Raw genomic sequence first — 18,615 nt, 5'->3', positions numbered from 1 at the left:
GAATTACAGAGGATATAGAGGGAAATGCTAATGCATTTATGAAAAGGACTTTTGCTTTCACCACCAGTTATCCCTCAATATGATGATTACCTAATTAAACCATATTCTCTGCAGTTTTATTCTAAGAGAGAGTAACTAGTAGGGGATTTTGGCTTGACTGTTTTAAACTATTTTTAGTTATCTCAAAAATTGACAGGTTTTAATATTTCCATCTGTAATCAATTATGAGTTAGAAAGGCGATTACACTGGTATCTATTTTAGCCATCTTCTAATACAAACTCTTAGAATTTTATGAGAGATAGAAGCCTATCTCAGATTTCATTAAAGGGACGGTAATGTGGTTACCCTCCACATTATGATGGTTTTGTAGGATTGAACATGTAAAAATGGTTTGGAAGCAGGTACCTGAAGTATAGAATTACAGGGAGGGTCCTTCCAGTTCACTTGCCAGGTGGGTCACTTTACTATTCTTGTTTTTGGAATCTGGTTCTCACTGATTTGAAGATGATGAAAGAAGATTACTATTTGATTCGTATCCATCTTAGCTGAATCGTTCCCCAGATATCACTGAATGTTCATTACATGCCAGACACTATACTGTATGCTGGGTGAAGAAGAAAGGCTTAATTCCTGTTCTCAGTTTTATAGCCTGGGAAGGAATACAGCCATTGAACAAATCAGCTTATTCCACTGAGACTGTTGATGGAGGTGTGCAGGGCGGGGAGAAGTAGGCTAACAGTTCTAGTGGGAACAAAGGCTGAATGCCGTTCTTGGTATCCCTTGGTCTTTGGAAGATTTGAGGAGGAGGGGAGATGCTATCCGGGACCAAGATGTTCTCTTGAATCATATAGTGTAAGTAAAATCTGTTTGCAAATACAGCTTATGGTCTTTTTTTGAAACAAATGATTGAGACTAAGGAAAGTACAGTAATGTGTTTTTAAAAGTTGTAATTACATGTGAACTTGAAATTACATTGTTTGGTGATGAATGTTTTATAATGAATTTTTCATTCCAGCAATGTAGTAGTTTTTTGTTAATACAGAATCCTAGGCCAGGTGTGGTGGCTTATGCCTATAATCCTAGCATTCTGGGAGGCTTAAGCAGGTGGATTGTTTAAGCTCAGGAGTTTGAGACCACCCTTAGAAAGAGTGAGAACCCCATATGTACCAAAAACAGAAAAAACTAGCTGGGCATTGTGCTGGGCACCTATTGTCCCAGCTACCTGGGAGCCTGAGGCAAGAGGATTGCTTAAGCCCAAGAATTTGAGGTTGCTGTGAGCTATGATGCCATGGCACTCTACCGAGGGTAGATAATGAGATTGTATCTCAAAAAAAAAAAAAAAAGAATGAGATCTTCTATTTAGGATGTTTATATGTTGCAACATAATCTTTTCACCAGATGATACAACATACTACAGTAATAGTTTATTTTTCATCTTGGAGGTTTAGATTTCTTGATAAATTGGACTCAATGAATGTTTTTTCCAGTGAATGATTAAAAGCTTCAAAGGACAGCAAACATGGAAGTTTTCAAACAAATTATGATTTCTTAAGTTCCTTTCCCAGGAAAACCATTTGCATTTTGGATGCCAGAATAATTTTAGATGCTTACATTTCTGTTAATTTTGTAACTCATATGCAGAACCTGAAGGCGTTGGTGAATGTTTATAGTGTTTAAAATATATTTGCAGGTACTTCGACCTGGTGTCTTATGGTTTCTAAGGAATTTGAATGATCCAGATTTTAATCCAGTTCAGGAAATGATCCACTTGCCTATTTATAGGCATCTCCGAAGATTTATTTTATCAGTGGTAAGCAGATCTTTTTATTTTTTTGAGTAAAGAGTGCTGCCCTTTTGTTTTACTTCATTTTTTTTTCTTCCATAAAGAAGAGGCGGGTAGAGTATATTTTACTTAAATTTATCTAAGCCCATGGAACTCCAGTTGTCAAGTAGCTGTTTTATTGGTAATTTTGTTAAAGTAAATAAACTGATGTTTACTAAAACAAAGATGCCTTATAGTTGTGCAGTAGTATAATTCATTGCCAAATTACCGTTATCGAATTATATTTAGTTTGCATTAAACCAGTGTAGACTTATTATTGGCTTTTAAATTAAACTCTCAACAGAAGTATCTCAAAGTTTCTTCACCACCTGGAAGGAGAAATTACCTATTTAAATCTAAGTTTTTCTAAAATAAAATTCTATGCAAATTATGCCCTTTCAAAACTTTTATAGCCATTAGTGTGGGCTATGTCTTAGACAGTTACTAATTTATTAAGTTGCAGGTATTTCTGTTCCTTTATTGTATGTTTTTAGCTCTCTCTTTATATACCATGAAGTGATTATCCTTTATGGCTCCTGTTTTAGCCCTTGTGTCTTCATATTGAGAGGATCAGCCATCTCAGAAACACATTTTTTATACAAAGTGACCCAAGGATAGTGTGTAAAGTGGAAATGCCTCGGCTCTGGGTGGATCTAGGCCTGTGTTGCATATTGGGTGGGTGTGTTCAGGTGTCTGCCTGTCTTTTATGGGTGTGAGTGACTCTTACAGTGGTGTCCTGTGTGGTTTCCTACTGCAGATCGTCTTTGGCTCCATTGTCCTCCTGATGCTTTGGCTTCCTATACGTATTATTAAGAGTCTGCTGCCTAATTTTCTTCCTTATAATGTCATGCTCTACAGGTAAGTTTTGAAAATTCAGGATATCTTTACTAATTTATTCTGTTAGGGATTTGATATTCTGATTACATTAGACATGTAAAACATTAATTTCTTATAGATATTGTTAGAAATCATCTGACAGTTAAATTTTGCTATATTCTAGATCATATAAATATTAGTTTAGTACTTATGTTTTCCAGTGGATGACATTTATTTCTCTGCAAATAAAGTGTGCATTTGTCCAGCATTGAAATGTTTTACCATACCCAATGGGAATGTATGAACAACATCATCTTTATTTTGAAAAGCATATTGTGAGGAATGAAGCACATTTAATTATGGATTAAAGTAGGATATAAGGCTTATAGATGGGAAATATTTTTTGCTTTAAAAACTTGAAGTCACCTAAAAACTTCTACCATTCATCTTATATTCCCTTTCTTAGGGATTTGCACTATTCCCACCCTGGTTATCATATTCCAGGCAAATGAAAGATTTCTTCTTTAAATTGTAGTTAGTCTTTTAAGTCTTGTTAATTCTAATTCCCTAAAATCTCTTGCTAATCCAACTTTTGATTTGCCACTTATTGCCTTAGTGTAGGCCTTTTTCTTGCTCTATGTTTATAATCCATCCTTGATGTCTCTGCCTCTAGATTTTCTAAAAATCTGTTTTACTCCTTGGTTTAAACATTGTTAGTAGTTCCTCCATAGTGTACACAGCAATACCCAGGTCACTGAGAATAACTTACAGGCATGGCATAGTCTTATTCTGTCTTTCCAACATCTTGTCCCAGTGTTGTTTGACTTGACTTTTTCTCGCCTGCCATGCTGCAGTGCACAGTCTTCCCAGCACTGCTTAGCTGTTCTTGGTCTTTCACTCAGTGTTTGTAATGGCCTCTCCATGTTTCATGGCAAGCTTTTGATATTCTTTCCCAGAATCCAGATTAATGTTTTATTTGCCCTAAGTAGAGTAAATCGTCATTCCATCCTTTAAATTTCTCCATTGTTTTAACACTAAGCTCTTTTTATAGCATCTCTTGCATTGTTTCATAAATACTTGTTTTATTGAACATGGCAGAAATCCTATCTCATTTGGATCCTAATTTTGCACAGGAAAACATTCAAAAATGAAAGGTTTATTGAACATAAAGTAAAATCTCAAATTTGTATGTCATTAAATTAGAATGGGCCTGTAGTATGTACTAGTATACCCTGGTTCCTTAAAGTGGCAGAAAAAATGGTAGTGAGTAATTTAAAATGTAGCATCAATTAATGGCTCTTTAGATAGTTACTCTTTTGTAATAAAACCTCATTTTTTCCATACCTTAAGATTATTGCAGATTTGGAGGACGGTTCTCTAAATTTTACCTTTAGGTCAGGTAGTATATGTTTGAGTCCAGTTGTAATGAGAACCAGGAAACATGGGTGTAGCTTTGTATGTTACTGAGAAAAATCAGTTGTACTAGTTACTTATCCCTAGAACTTTAGTAGTTTTTGTGCTGTCTAGTAGTATTTAGTCTATTCTTCCATTCAGCTAAATTGAGAGCCCATTATGTGCCATATTACTTTCTGTGCACTGGGGATATAACAGTAAATAAAACAGAATCAAGAAAAAGAATCTCTGCTCTAGTGGAGCTTACATTTTTATAGGGGAGACAGACATTAAAATAAATAACATACATGGTATGTAAAATAGTCCTAAGAGCTATGGGAAACAATAGAGAAAGGGGATAAAGAAAGTCATTAGGATGAGGTTACATTTAGGAATAGTGGTGAAGATCTGAGAGGATGACAGGTGAGCAGAGCCTTGAAAGGGGTGATAAGAGAGTGAGCAGGAGCCACGGCACTCCACTGAGGGAGACAAAGTGAGACTGTCTCTAAAAAGAAAAAAGAGAGTGAGCCATGTGGATCCCATTGTAGAAGGTAGTCGCAGCAGCACTGAGGTCTATTTGAGTAGTAGCAGAAGGCCAGTTTGTCTGGAATAGAAGGGGGTAGGCAAAGTAGTTGACTATGAAGTCAGAGAGGAAAGCCTCCTAGAGCCTCATGGGCTGTTGTAGGCACTTTGACTTCTACTTAAGTGAGTTGGAAAACTCTCAGAAGACTATGACAAAGGAGTGATCTAACTTAGGTTTGAAGAGGATCATTTGGCTGCTATGATGAGAAGAAACTGGGTTGGAGTGACCAGGTCAGAAAATGAAAGCCAGCTAGGAGGACAGAGCCTTGATCTTGGTGAGAGGTGAGGATGGCTAGTGGAGGTCATAAGAAATGGGGTTAGAGTTTAGGATGTTATTATGGCACACTCAAAAAGATTCTCTAGCTATTTGGATGTGAGGTGTAAAGAAAGGAGTCAAGGATCAAAGTTTCTGTCTTGAGCACTTGGAAGGATGGAGCTGCCATTTACTGAGTTGGGGGATGATTGTGGCAGGAATAGGATTAAAGGGAATATTGGGAATTTGATATTGAAAGTGCTCAATGTTAGATGTCTAGCACTTGTTGATGTGAAATGTTAATTTGGCACATTGAATACACAAGTTAAGGTTAGCAAGATGCCTGAGGAGGAGATAGGTCATTTTAGAAGCCACATGAGGGTCACATTCACTCAGAGTCAGTATAGGTAAGAGAAGAGAGGACAGAGCCTGGGGCCCTTCAGTTTTCTCAGGTTGGAGATGAAAGGAAGCAGTGGGCCTTAGATGCTATTCAAGGAGAAAGTGTTTTGAAGAGCAAGGAGTGAGTGACCAGTTGAGTAACATGTTACTAATATCATAGGTGAGGTGAAAAATCAATACCTGACCACCAGTTCAACAAAAAAGTTGTTGGTGACACTTAACAGAAATAATTTTGGTGGCATTTGTGGGGAGAGCCGTAGTTCTAGAGAGTGGGGAGGAGAGATAATAAGGACAGGGAATTTATTATTTATATTTAATATTATATAGTTAAAATGGAAAGTGGAATGCACATTATCAATCCTGACTCTTCGTAATTGTCTTAGTGATGCTCCAGTGAGCGAACTGTCCCTTGAGCTGCTTCTGCTGCAGGTTGTCTTGCCAGCGTTACTTGAGCAGGGACACACCAGGCAGTGGCTGAAGGGGCTGGTGCGAGCATGGACTGTGACCGCTGGGTATTTGCTGTAAGTATGGACAACTCATTCCCTAGGCATACATGTCACTGTGTCCATTGACTGACTTTTCTGGAAAAGTTATGTCCCATGCCCTACTTAAGAAGAAATCAGTTTTAATAAGAAATAATTTAGTAATGTCTACAGGTGTGTATAATACTTATTTCTAAAATTTAAAACACTTTTCTTACTGTCCATCTCTTATAGAGAATATATGCATGTTTTAGCCCTTTAACATGAAGTTTGCTGCTAGTCCAATTTTTTTTTTTGATACTATATAATATGGGGTAAAAACATTTTTTTTTTTTTTTTTGTTGTTGTTGTTGTTGCAGTTTTTGGCTGGGGCTGGGTTTGAACCCGCCACCTCCGGCATATGGGGCCGGCGCCCTATTCCGTTGAGCCACAGGCACCGCCCCAAGGGTAAAAACATTTTAATGCATTAAAAAAATACCAGCTTACCTTTATTTAGAGCTTAGAAGCGGGTAGATAAGTTCTGGGGTTTGGTTTCTCAATCATTTGTTTGGTCAATATGCTGCGTTTATTTTTTCAAGCTTTATATGCTTATTTAAAAATTGAATCTTTGGAATTAAACACAAAATAGATTGAATCTATGGGATAGTCTATAAGTTAACCAACATTAAATTTAGAAAAGTTTAATTTAAACCAGGCACCAACATTTAGATTAGGGTTTGGTAATAATACTACGTACAGATTCTATGTATGTGTTTTTTACCCTGTGTACTAAATATTAAGAAAATAAGTCTTATGTCTGCAGTTTCATTCTGACCTAAAGTGACATATTTCACTGATGTAATTTTTGTGCAGGGATCTTCATTCCTATTTATTGGGAGATCAGGAAGAAAATGAGAACAGTGCAAATCAACAAGTCAACAATAACCAGCATGCTCGAAATAACAACGCTGTTCCTGTGGTGGGGGAAGGCCTGCATGCAGCTCACCAAGCCATACTCCAGCAGGGAGGGCCTGTTGGCTTTCAGCCTTACCGCCGGCCTTTAAATTTTCCACTCAGGGTAAACACTACACAGACTTAACCAGAAATAGAGTTTTTTCAAATTTCTATGAAGGATTGGTACTGTTAGCATAGTGCTGCACAGTCCTCTGTGTAGGCATGTCTTACACATTCCTGACAAGAAACCCATGTTTTATTACCTTCATTATATAGCATAATATATGTAAATGACCAAGTAAGTTGATCAAATTTTAGAAATAGGTCATAGAGTTGGGATTCCATAGACTCTTACTCTCTGTTTGGGAGGGAAAAAATCCTGTAGAATAAACTAACATTATTTGTACACTTGTTATGTGTCAGGAACCATGGGACTGAGTATTTTGATATTTTTCTACCCCTTAATTCCTACTAAATGACTGCAGAGTGATTCAGAATTTTGTCATAAGTATAAACTGATGAATACTGTATGATTACAACAAAGTCATTATTCATTTACAGTCTGATTATTATTATTATTATTATTTTTTGGAGACAGAGTCTCACTTTGTCACCTTCAGCAGAGTGCTGTGGCATCACAGCTCGCAGCAACCTCAAACTCTTGGGGTCAAACGATTCTCTTGCCTCAGCCTTCCAAGTCGCTGGGACTGTAGGTCCCTACCACAAGGCCTGGCTATTTTTAGAGATGAGGCCTTGCTCTTGCTCAGGCTGGTCTCGAACCTGTGAGCTTGGGCAATCCACCCAGAATGCTAGGATTACAGGGCTGAGCCACTGTGCCCCAGTCTATTTTATATGTTCTTTAATGATAATACGGGATTGTGAGTCAGATCATTTTGAAACTTGGGCAGATTGTTTAACCTTTCAGCTTTAGTTTCTTTCTTTCTTTTTTTTTTTTATATAAAAATAGTTATCGTAATACCTTTGTGGATTACTTGTAGATCTAGTGAGTTCATTCATTCAGTCATAAATAGCCATATTTTTGGTGTAGAGAGCATATGCACAGTCTTGCCCTGAAAGAACTTATAGTCTCTTTAAAAGATGAGAAAAATGGTGGCAGATTTGAGTTCTCATGGTAGTTGTTTATAGAAGGTGCTGTGACTGCTTCGGTCAGGGGCCACTGGTTCTTAGAATGGGCCCAGAGGAGTCGCATAGAGAAGGTGGTACCTGAATATCTTAAAAGTTGAGAGGCCAGGCAGAAAAACAGAAAAAAGGAAGTGGCAAGGACATTCTAGGCATATGCCGGGACAAAGGTACATAAAACACGGTAGCTTGGAGCTGCAGGTGGCTGAGTATACTTAGATGGTGTGGTGTATACTGCTGTTGGTGAGGGGATAACGGGAGGAGTGAGAGAAGCAGTAGGAGGTGAGGCTTTTGGATGGGTGGGAACCAGACAGTGGAGTGCTTTGAGTACCTACCATCTCTGCACTAGTCAGCATCCACTGAATTGTTTTTCTTTTTTTTTGGTTATTGGCCGGGGCTGGGTTTGAACCCACCACCTCTGGCATGTGGGACCGGCACCCTACTCCTTGAGCCACAGGCGCCGCCCTCACTGAATTGTTTTTATGCTTCTTTGTCCCCCTGAGGGACAAATGTCTTGGGGTAGAGAACTTGGAAAACAGCAGGGTCATCTTTTCCCTTACCTCTTAATCTTGAAAGCAGACCTCTTAGCTCCTTTTTTAATTTTTCTCTTATCTTTACTCAGCCCTCTCAGCTCTCAAGAGACAAAAAAGCCTTTTGACCAAAAGGTACTTTTTGGCCAGACCAGAGACAGAATCAGTAATGGATTTTTCAGGTAGTCAAAGCTGACAAAAACCTCTAAATCTCAGTTTTGTCATCTTTCCTTTTTGGGCTTCCCACCAGAGCTCCACACTCTTGTGGAGTTGCGGCTACCTGTAATGGTAAGGTGGGAGGCAAGCCACAGTTGCTGCCTGTCGTTCCAGGAAAACCATTTCCTTCCTCTCTGTGTAATATCTTTTTATCTGCACTTCTCTCTCTCTTTTTTTTTTTTATCTGCACTTCTCAATACAGGAGCACTAGCTTATGTGGCTATTTATATTTCCATTAAAATTAAAAATTTCATTACTTTTTCACACTGACCACATGTCAAATACTCAGTAGCCATGTGGCTAGCTGGTGGCTGGCTACTGTGTTGAACAGTGAGTATCTAGACATTTGTCTCATCACAGAACATTCTAATTGGATAACACTATTTGATAAAAAGATGAATACTTTTAATTTGTAATGTGTTGTTTTAACTAATAAGGGAAAATTTAAGCCAAATGTGTTTTGTTTTAATGCTCTCTGATTAAAAATACAGAGCATGCCAAAAATATGTATACACATTTTAAAAAAGGAAAAAACTATTAAAATTGTAATAATACAATTGCAAGAGGTGCTCAAAAGTGACTTGTATTCATCTTTTGTTATTGGTGTATATTATTACACTTTTAGTGCAGTTTGTTTCTTAAAATGTGTGTACATTTTATTTGGCACTTTATATTTGTTAACTTGTGGATGTATCTGATGTGAGGATGGACACTTTCCTTTTGGTCTAAATTATAGGTAACTTTATCTAAAATAAAAATTTCCCGTTTACATGAAATTGGAGGAAATCTGGAAATAAACATACAGACAGTTTCTTTTTAATGGGAGAATTGTGTTGATTTTTTGACGGTTATCATAAAATACATTGAGCACCATGAACCATTTATGTACTCTTTGTGTTTTACCTTGCAGATATTTCTGTTGATTGTCTTCATGTGTATAACATTACTGATTGCCAGTCTCATCTGCCTTACTTTACCAGGTATGAGCTTGACCTAGCTTTCAGCTGATAGCATACTGTTTTTTTTATTTTAATACTGTTTTTTTTTTTTTTTTAAGTTAATATATTGCTCAAGTGTGATCCCCTCCCCCCCAAAGTAAACGAGATAGTTTTCCTTTCAGGTTTATTTGATTGAATATGGGATATTGAATCATTTAGGGCTCTCCTATCTTACTAGATTGATTTATATTGGAGCACAAGAGGAAAATGTATGATTTGATTTTACAAAAAGTACTTATGGTCTTGTCATGGATATTGTCTGTCTTATTATAGTAGTGGTTTTCAAAAAATTCATCTGTATGATTGAAGTTTTTTTCCAAGTCTTTGATGTTTATTATGTTTGTCTTCATTATGTAATTATCTTTCCAGTCTTACTTGCATACCGTTGCTAGAGCACATTACATTATGAAGCCAGACTATTTTCCCTTTATTTTATGATATTCACAAATATTAATCTTTTATGGCGTTGGGTTTGTTGGAAGTTTCTACTAAATGTTTTTTCATTTAACAAGACACTGGATGATATAGTTGTATATAGTAGTCAGTCATTTCTCCAAAGAGCAGGGATAAATGGGGGTGGAGTCCAAAGCCATTGACAAAGTGCCAGAACAGTTTGCTTCTCCTCTGCTGCACCTTTATTGTTATATCCAGCCAGAAACTTCTAAATCACATTAGTATATGTTAACCACTTCAGTAATCATTAAGTAGAAGATAATATTCAGCCCTTATCAGATATAAATGTATATTGAATTATTGTCTTGATTATAACACTAACTCACTATAATTTTATGCATCAAATTTGTGGGAAAGAGCAATTTAGAAAATTAATTTTGGCTTGGCACCTGTAGCTCAAGCAGCTAGGCCACCAGCCACATACATCAGAGCTGGCAGGTTCGAATCCAGCCCCAGCTGCCAAACAACAGTGACAACTACAACCAAGAAATAGCCAGTGTTGTGGTGGACGCCTATAGTCCCAGCTACTTGGGAGGCTGAGGCAAGAGATTCACTTGAGCCCAGGAGTTTGATGTTGCTGTGAGCTGTGACACCATGGCACTCTACCCAGGGCAACAGCTTGAGACTCTGTCTTTTTAAAAAAAAAAATAAATAAATAATTTCAACTGTTATTTCTAAAAAAAGGAAAATATTTTCTAATGTGTAGGGATTGTGATTTTACCTTAAACTGGTAAAAATACTGATATTTTTTCTTCTGCGTAATGATTTGATCTTTAGAACTTTGCTCTTAAGCTCGCTACTATTTCAGGGGTCCTCAAACTGCGGCCCACGGGCCACATGCGGCGGTGTGATTGTATTTGTTCCCGTTTTGTGTTTTTACTTCAAAGTAAGATATGTGCAGTGTGCATAGGAATTTGTTCATAGTTTTTTTTTTTAAACTATAGTCCGGCCCTCCAACGGTCTGAGGGACAGTGAACTGGCCCCCTGTTTAAAAAGTTTGAGGACGCCTGGATCACAGCTGTTAAAATGACAAAGTCTGTTTAACCATCTGAATGTAATGTAGTAAACATTTCTGAGAAAACTTAGTTTTTGAACTTAGGACAGTTTTATATTTGTGGTTTTATGGTCTATTACCATGTTTTTATCAGAAGTATTAAGAAAATTTTCAACAAAAGAAGGAAACCTAGTAGGTTTTTGCTTGTTTTTTTAAGAGACGGGGTCTTGGCCAGGAGGCATGGTGGTTCATGCCTATAATCCTAGCACTCTGGGAGGCCGAGGCAGGAGGATCACTTGAGCTCAGCAATTCGAGAACAGTCTGAGCAAGAGCAAGACCTTGTCTCTACTAAAAATAGAAAAACAAGGTATAGTGGTGTATACCTTTAATCCCAGTTAATTGTGAGGCTGAGGCAAGAAATGCTTAACCCCAAGAGTTTGAAGTTGTGACACCAAGCTATGACACCACAGCACTGTACCCAGGGTCACAGAGGAAGACTCCAGAGAAAAGAGGGTCTTGCTGTGTCATCCAGGCTAGAGTGCAGTGGTATGATCATAACTCACTGCAACTTTGAATTCCTGGGCTCCAGTGATGCTCCTGCTTCAGCCTCCCAAGTACCAAGGACTACAGATACATGCCACTGTCCCCAGCTAATTATTTTTATTTTTTTGGAGATAGGATTTTGTTATGTTGCCCAGGCTAGTCTTGAAACCCTGGGCTTGTATGGTGCCCCACGATCATACTAATGTACACAGCTATGGTTTAATAAAAATAAATAAAAAAAAAAGAAACCCTGGGCTCAAGCAGTCTTCCTGCCTGGGCTTCCCAAAGTGATGAGATTAATAAGTGTGAGCTGCTGCACCTGGCTGGGAAACCTAGTTTTAGTACTGAATTTGGCAGTAAGAGTAACTTAGTTTTGTTAAACATTGTTAACTAAGTATTTTCCTTTGATCCAGGTCTACCATTTAGTGGACAGAACAGTTATTTTTAATTAAAGAAGTGCTTAGACTCATACTAGATATTTATTTCCTCCCCATAGGTTACTTTTCTGGAACTACAATTTAACTGATGTTGAGTTACTACAAACTAAAAATTAACCATGTCTTCTGAAAAACACTTTTTTGATGAGAAGTATACGAAGTATGGAATAGAAAATGGCCATTAGGCTCCACACCTATAGCTCAGCGGCTAGGGTGGCAGCCACATACATTGGGGCTGGCAGGTTCAAATCTGCCAAACAACAATGATAACTACAACCAAAAAGTAGCTGGGCATTGTGGCGGGTGCCTTTAGTCCCCACTACTTGGGAGGCTGAGGCAAGAGAATCACTTAAGCCCACGATTTGGAGTTTGCTGTGAACTGTGAAGCCATGGTACTCTACCCACTCTATAGCCTGAAACTCTGTTCACCCCCCCCCCCAAAAAAAAGAAAATGGCCATTAAATTTAAAACAGATAAGAAATTCCTCAAATCAAAAAATGTAAATTCTAGAGTAGAAGTATGTATAGAGCACTAGACATTTCTACAGGAAGTTATGATTTTGATAATCTTCAAATGAACTTGCATTTTTATTTATGTAATATATACTTAAGTATTTGTCTTGGTTTTTGGAGACAGAGCCTCCAGTTGTCACTCTGGGTAGAGTGCTGTGGTGTCACAGCTCACAGCAACCTCCAACTCTTGGGCTTAAGCGACTCTCTTGCCTCAGCCTCCCAAGTAGCGGGGACTACAGGCGCCCACCACAATGCCTGGCTATTTTTTGGTGTAGTTGTCAGTTGTTTGGCAGGCTGGGGCTGGATTCGAACCTGCCAGCTCTGGTGTATGTGGCTGGTGCCTTACCCGTTTGAGCTATAGGCGCCAAGCCAAGTGTTTGTCTTTAAAAGAGTTATTTTTGTACCCAAGTTATTTTGCAAGTTTGTAAGAAGTTTGTGTTATCAGCATTATGCCTTGTAAGACTTGATTGTTGAGCTGGTTTAGTTTGATTTGTGAGGCATTGTAGTTCAGTGGTCAAGAGCACAAGCTTTGTCATGTAGACATGCATTCAATTTCATCTCTAGCCAGTGTGACTTTGGGCAAAGAACTTTTGCTGAGCCTTTATTCGTAACTTTTAAAAGAGGTCATATCTGCATTGAGGGGGCAAGGTTGTTGAAAAAATAAATGAAAAATGCTCAGGATAGCCACAAGCTCTTTTTAGGTATTCAAAAATAACACCACTGTATTAGGAAGGCAATCTATATGGTAAATTGAGAATTGCTCAATCATATGAGTCCATAAAACACACTACACTAAAAATGTGGGTCTTGCTGTTCTCTCTCACCTTACTGAGAAGTAATCGTGGAAAGAAAGTTACCACAGTTTATAAAGGATCTTTCTTGCCTGAAAAATTATTGTGGATACACTGTAGAATTTATTTCTAACAACAGATCTGTTTCTTACATTCCTGTCTATTTGGATGGTCTCAGTTTTTTCTAAGAAAATTATGGTATTCTTTGATACTGTGCATAAAAACATTGTATCCCACCTCTTTAGTTTTCTGTCTTGTTGAATGAGCCAATTGGAAGAAAGTTACTGTACATTATTTGTAATGTTCTTGAGTATTAAAAGTATTCACAGCACAAACACTGGAAAAGAAATTCTCCTTTGTCCTCTCATATGGATAATAGTTTCATCTGGTGGTAAAAACAACAATTTTCCCAAAAGCCTTTTCAGACTGAAAAAAACAGTAATTGGCAAGGCAAATCAGAGTATGTACCCCAGTGAAGTTCATCCCTATTGACTGCTGTGTTTTGGTTGTGTCTTAATCAAATAATTGTGCATTTTTTAGAGTCTTTGGTTTTTGATGAAGACATTAATACTGTATATCATTATCTTTTTCCAAATGTGAAAGTATTAATAGAACAACATCAAGATCACAATTTTCTTTACCTAACCTCATGTCTCATTTATCTGTCTTTGTGTTTGCAGTATTTGCTGGCCGTTGGTTAATGTCATTTTGGACAGGGACTGCCAAAATCCATGAGCTCTACACAGCTGCCTGTGGTCTCTATGTTTGTTGGCTAACCATAAGAGCTGTGACAGTGCTAGTGGCATGGATGCCCCAGGGACGCAGAGTGATCTTCCAGAAGGTTAAAGAGTGGTCTCTCATGGTAGGTTTTTATAATAAAAGACTAATCTTGCAAATATTTTTCTAGTCATTTTTAAAACTCTTTTTATTCACTTGTATTTGTCTTCTCATTATGTTGATAGTGTTGAGAGCCTTTTTTTTTTTTTTAATTAGAAGGAAAATCTCTTTAAAATAGCTTTCTGGTTCATTCTGAGATCTACATGCAGATGTGTTTGAAAGTTAAAAGAGAAGCATTCTACTATAAGATCTAGTAAGGCCCTTGAATAGGAAATTAATTAAAAATTAGAAAAACTTATTTTTGGAGATTGCATTTTTAAGAAGTGAAATAATTTGCAGAATTTAAAATTGCATTTTTAAAGCATTTTCCTTTATTAGTATTTTTACAAAATTTGATTTTTTGATCTGTTTGAATATATAACATCTTGACTTCAAGATACAGTCAATTTTTTTGATAATAAATGAGATTTCTTTATACAGTCTATTGCTAATTCAAGAATGTTTGGCTAATATGAAAGTATAATAAGTAATTGAGGTTATTGCTATCAGTAAAGAACTTGATTACCCACAAATGTGGGGTTAAAAAAAAAACCCACTATAAAATGATTATCCTAGTGTGGTGCTTTATGTATGTGAGTAATACATACAACTGGGAAGTACCTGTAAGTCCCTGTATATGACTTTTCATTTATGTAATCAACTCTAATTCTGTATATGGATTTATATTTTGATTTCACTAGAAGTTCAATATCCATTTAATAATTGTTGTTAATGAAAAACAAAATCCATTTTTATAGTAAGAGATTATATGTTGTGAGCAAAGGAATATAATTACTATTTAATTCATAAGATAATGGGACACTTAGCTATATTTAAAATACAGAAACCAGCTAATTTGGGTTTTCATTTGCTATTTTTCCCTATCACAAATTGCCATGTAAAGAAGCAAGCACTGCATCTTCTATTCATACCATGTTTAGTCTCTTATTGAAACAGACGTACTCACCGCATCATCCAAGGCCACTTTAGACACTAATTTCTTTGTCAGGATTTTGTAGTTACTCTTTCATGATATCTCCTTTCTCTTTGCATCAGCTTTATTTATTGTTTTACCTTTTAGTCTAAATTCTAGAACTGTACTGTCTAATACTCTTGCTATGTGGCTAAATTGCTACCATATTAGACAGTTATAAGGCATTTCTATATAATAGTAAGTTCTTTTGGATCACACTGTGCTAAAGAGAGCCTAGTTTGGTCAGTTTTATTAATTTTCTTAATTAAAACTATGCAGAGCTCTTCTCCTATACTAATCCTCCTCAGGGATCACAGATCAGCCTATGGGTTGGACACCATTGGACCAGTGACCTTGGCCAATCACTGGCTTTTCTTGGACCAAAAAGCCTAGTCCTAAAAATGAGATTGTGAGAAAAACAGCACAGCCACCTATTATACAGTATATAGTAAAAGGAATTGTTTGTAATTTTCCCCTTTTATACTAGCAATGCATAGTAATTTTAGGTTTTCATTATCTTTTGAACCCTTACAGTCACATATTCAAGAAATCTCATTGAAACATGTAACATAAAATGTAAGTTGTTTAAGGTAATATAGTTAGCCTTCCACATCCATGGGTCAAAAATTTAGGGGGAAAAATAATAATAGAGCAATAAAAAACAAAACTAAACCAATGTAGTATAGGAACTATTTATCTAGCATTTACATTGTATTAGATACCATAAGTAATCTAGAGATTTAAAGTATACAAGAGGATGTGTGTAGGTTATATGCAAATACTAAGCCATTTTATATAATGGACTTGAGCACTTGCAGATTTTGGTTTATGTAGGGGTCCTGGAACCAGTTCCCTATGGATACCAAGTAGTTTTGTTAGGTATCAGATCCAAGAAGAAAAATAAACTTCAAAATGGAATAAAGAGTTTGGCTTAAAGTCCGAAATATTCTCTTTAATGATGTGGTTCCTTGTTCCCTAATAGATAATGAAGACTTTGATAGTTGCAGTGCTGCTAGCTGGAGTTGTCCCTCTCCTCTTGGGGCTCCTGTTTGAGCTGGTTATTGTTGCTCCTCTGAGGGTTCCCTTGGATCAGACTCCTCTTTTTTATCCATGGCAGGTAAATGGATGTCTTTTGCTTTTATTTCATTAAAGATTTGGGATCAGAAAATAATGATTAATTATTATAAGTGATTTTTAAGCAGTTGGGTTAGAAAGACTCCTTAACTTTTTGTCCATTCTGGGTACCTTTGTAAAGGTTAATTACTGCCCTTTAAACTTTTGCTTCCAAAATATGCAGGTCGTATAACTCCTTTAGAGAAGAGTTTACTTTACAGGTTAAAATATCACTGTTCATTTAGGCTTCTCCATTGTTTAAAGATAACAAACTAGTATGTGTTGATTTTTCTTTTTTTTAACCTTTAAAACAGAGTGAAATATCCTGCTCCTTTTGACATTGAGACTTTAATACTTTTGAATAGTTACAGTATGTTTTCCAACAAAATTATAGCTTATTAAAAGGAGCACCCTAGGGGGACCCATGAAAGACCCAACAAAGGTCTTAAAGCTCATGGAAAAAGACATGTACCTTCTTCAATGTATTTGTAACCTGAGGTTATTAACACTTTAGTAAATATAAAGGGGAAAAAAGCGAGGCATTGATTTCAGTCATTCAAAGGCTTTTTATGCTTTGTTTTAATCTTGGTGTGTTACAGTAGATTTTTCTGACACTGAAAATTTCTGGGACCGTATTTCCCTTCCTCTGCTTTCCAGGTAGAGGACCTCCTCAAACTTCATTTACATGAAAACATTTATTTAAGTGCTTTAATATGGTTTAATATGGTTTAATATTTAATATGGTTCCAAACCCTGTATCGTGTAACCAGATGAAAATGAAGCTATATGGAAACTTTCTACAGAACTTACATTCTGGTAGGAAAGCTACAGGAGCACAGGTGGTCTGTGGTGATTAAGGGAAGCACAGAGCGTGTGGCATCCTATAGGAGAGGGATTTCTTACAGTTCTGGGAGTTTCAGGTATAGTTTTCTGTAGGAGATAATATCTAAGCCTACCTAACCAGTAAAGTATAGAGGGTGAGAAAGAAATCCAATAAATCTCTGTAAATTGACCACCCAGCAGACTGTAACAAACTGGTCAACATACAGAGGTGGTCAGCATAAGGAACTAGGCCTATTGTACTGGTCTATGCAAATTAGGTTAACTTAAGGAGGTAGTCAGTATAGGGAGGTGCTCAGCTATGGAAGTTCTACTGCATGTTCCAGGAAAGAGCCAAAGGGCAGACCTAGAAGTAAGACAGAGCATGCATATATGGGGAACTGCCTCTTTGCTAGTCTGGCTCATAGACTAGAATTGATGAGAGAAATAAGTAATAAAAGTACAGACTTGGCTTACCAATTTATGATTTTTGCCTATAACATAGTGATGGCATGAAAGTGATATACATTCAGTAGGAACTGTATTTTTGAGTACCCGTACAGTCGTTCTGTTTTTCACTTTCAGTATGTTACTCTGTAGATGTGTGAGATGTTCATTACTTCATTGTAAGGTAGACTTTGTGTTAAATGATTTTGCCCAACTCTAGGCTATTGTAAGTATGCTGAACACGTTTAAGGTAGGTTGGGCTGAGCTGTGATGTTTGGCATGTTAGGTGTATTAACTGCATTTTTGACGTAACAGTGTTTTCAATTTACGGTGAGTTTATCAGGAGGTAACCCCATCATCAGTCAAGGTGCACCCTGCACCTATAATTAAGCATGCAAATGTCTTTCTGTAATACCTGTATTGTAAGGTAGTCAAGTACCAGCAATAATTGAAGAAAAGCTATTTTTTTTTTATTTTTACAGTTAATAAAGGTAGAGAGGTAAACAGAATTACAATATTACTATTTTGCAGTGCCTAACAGAATAATTGATTACAGCAAAAGGTTGTACATCTTCGGTTATTGCTCTGTAACAAGTTACCCCACAATTTAGTGGCTTAAGACAACCATTTTAATTTTACCAACAGTGTCTATGGGTCAGAAGTTAAGATAGGGCATATTGGTTTGTCTGTATTCATGGTATTTGGGGCCATGGCTGGGACTGATTTGACAGCCATAGCTGGGATCATTTGGAGATAACATCATTGGTGACTTGAGGGTGGAGACTAATTGTTGGTTGGTACCCATCTGAGGCTATAAGCTAGAGCTTCTTGATGTGCCTGGGCTTCTTCACAGCTTGGTAGCCTCAATGTAGTTGGGCTTCTTATATTGCTGTCTTAGGGAAATGAGTGTCTCCACAAACTAGGTAGAAGTTGCATTGCCTTTTATGACCATGTGTCAAAAGTCTTAACAGCAGCCAGCCATGGTGGCTTGTGGCTATAATTCCAACTGCTTTGCTGGGCAAGCTCAGCGCTGATAGCTCAGTGGCTAAGGGCGCCGGCCACATACACTGGAGCTGGTGGGTTCGAATCTAGC

At 37.1% G+C, this 18,615-nt stretch overlaps 1 protein-coding gene across 2 annotated transcripts in view; it reads left to right on the top strand.

The window, feature by feature from the left end:
- MARCHF6 (membrane associated ring-CH-type finger 6) overlaps positions 1-18,615 on the top strand; it is a 94,320-nt gene that overhangs the window by 46,217 nt on the left and 29,488 nt on the right. The window contains exons 16-23 of one of the 2 annotated variants that reach the window (XM_053592986.1): positions 1,692-1,811; positions 2,581-2,681; positions 4,788-4,895; positions 5,649-5,786; positions 6,600-6,804; positions 9,477-9,546; positions 13,975-14,156; positions 16,126-16,260. In XM_053592986.1, coding sequence (XP_053448961.1) covers positions 1,692-1,811; positions 2,581-2,681; positions 4,788-4,895; positions 5,649-5,786; positions 6,600-6,804; positions 9,477-9,546; positions 13,975-14,156; positions 16,126-16,260 — 1,059 coding nt within the window. The remainder of the gene's footprint in view (positions 1-1,691; positions 1,812-2,580; positions 2,682-4,787; positions 4,896-5,648; positions 5,787-6,599; positions 6,805-9,476; positions 9,547-13,974; positions 14,157-16,125; positions 16,261-18,615) is intronic. The other variant, XM_053592988.1, reaches the window with a different exon arrangement.

This window comes from Nycticebus coucang, chromosome 1, assembly GCF_027406575.1.
Source record: "Nycticebus coucang isolate mNycCou1 chromosome 1, mNycCou1.pri, whole genome shotgun sequence".
Taxonomy (NCBI): Eukaryota; Metazoa; Chordata; class Mammalia; order Primates; family Lorisidae; genus Nycticebus; species Nycticebus coucang.
This window is presented reverse-complemented; position numbering and strand designations above follow the sequence as displayed.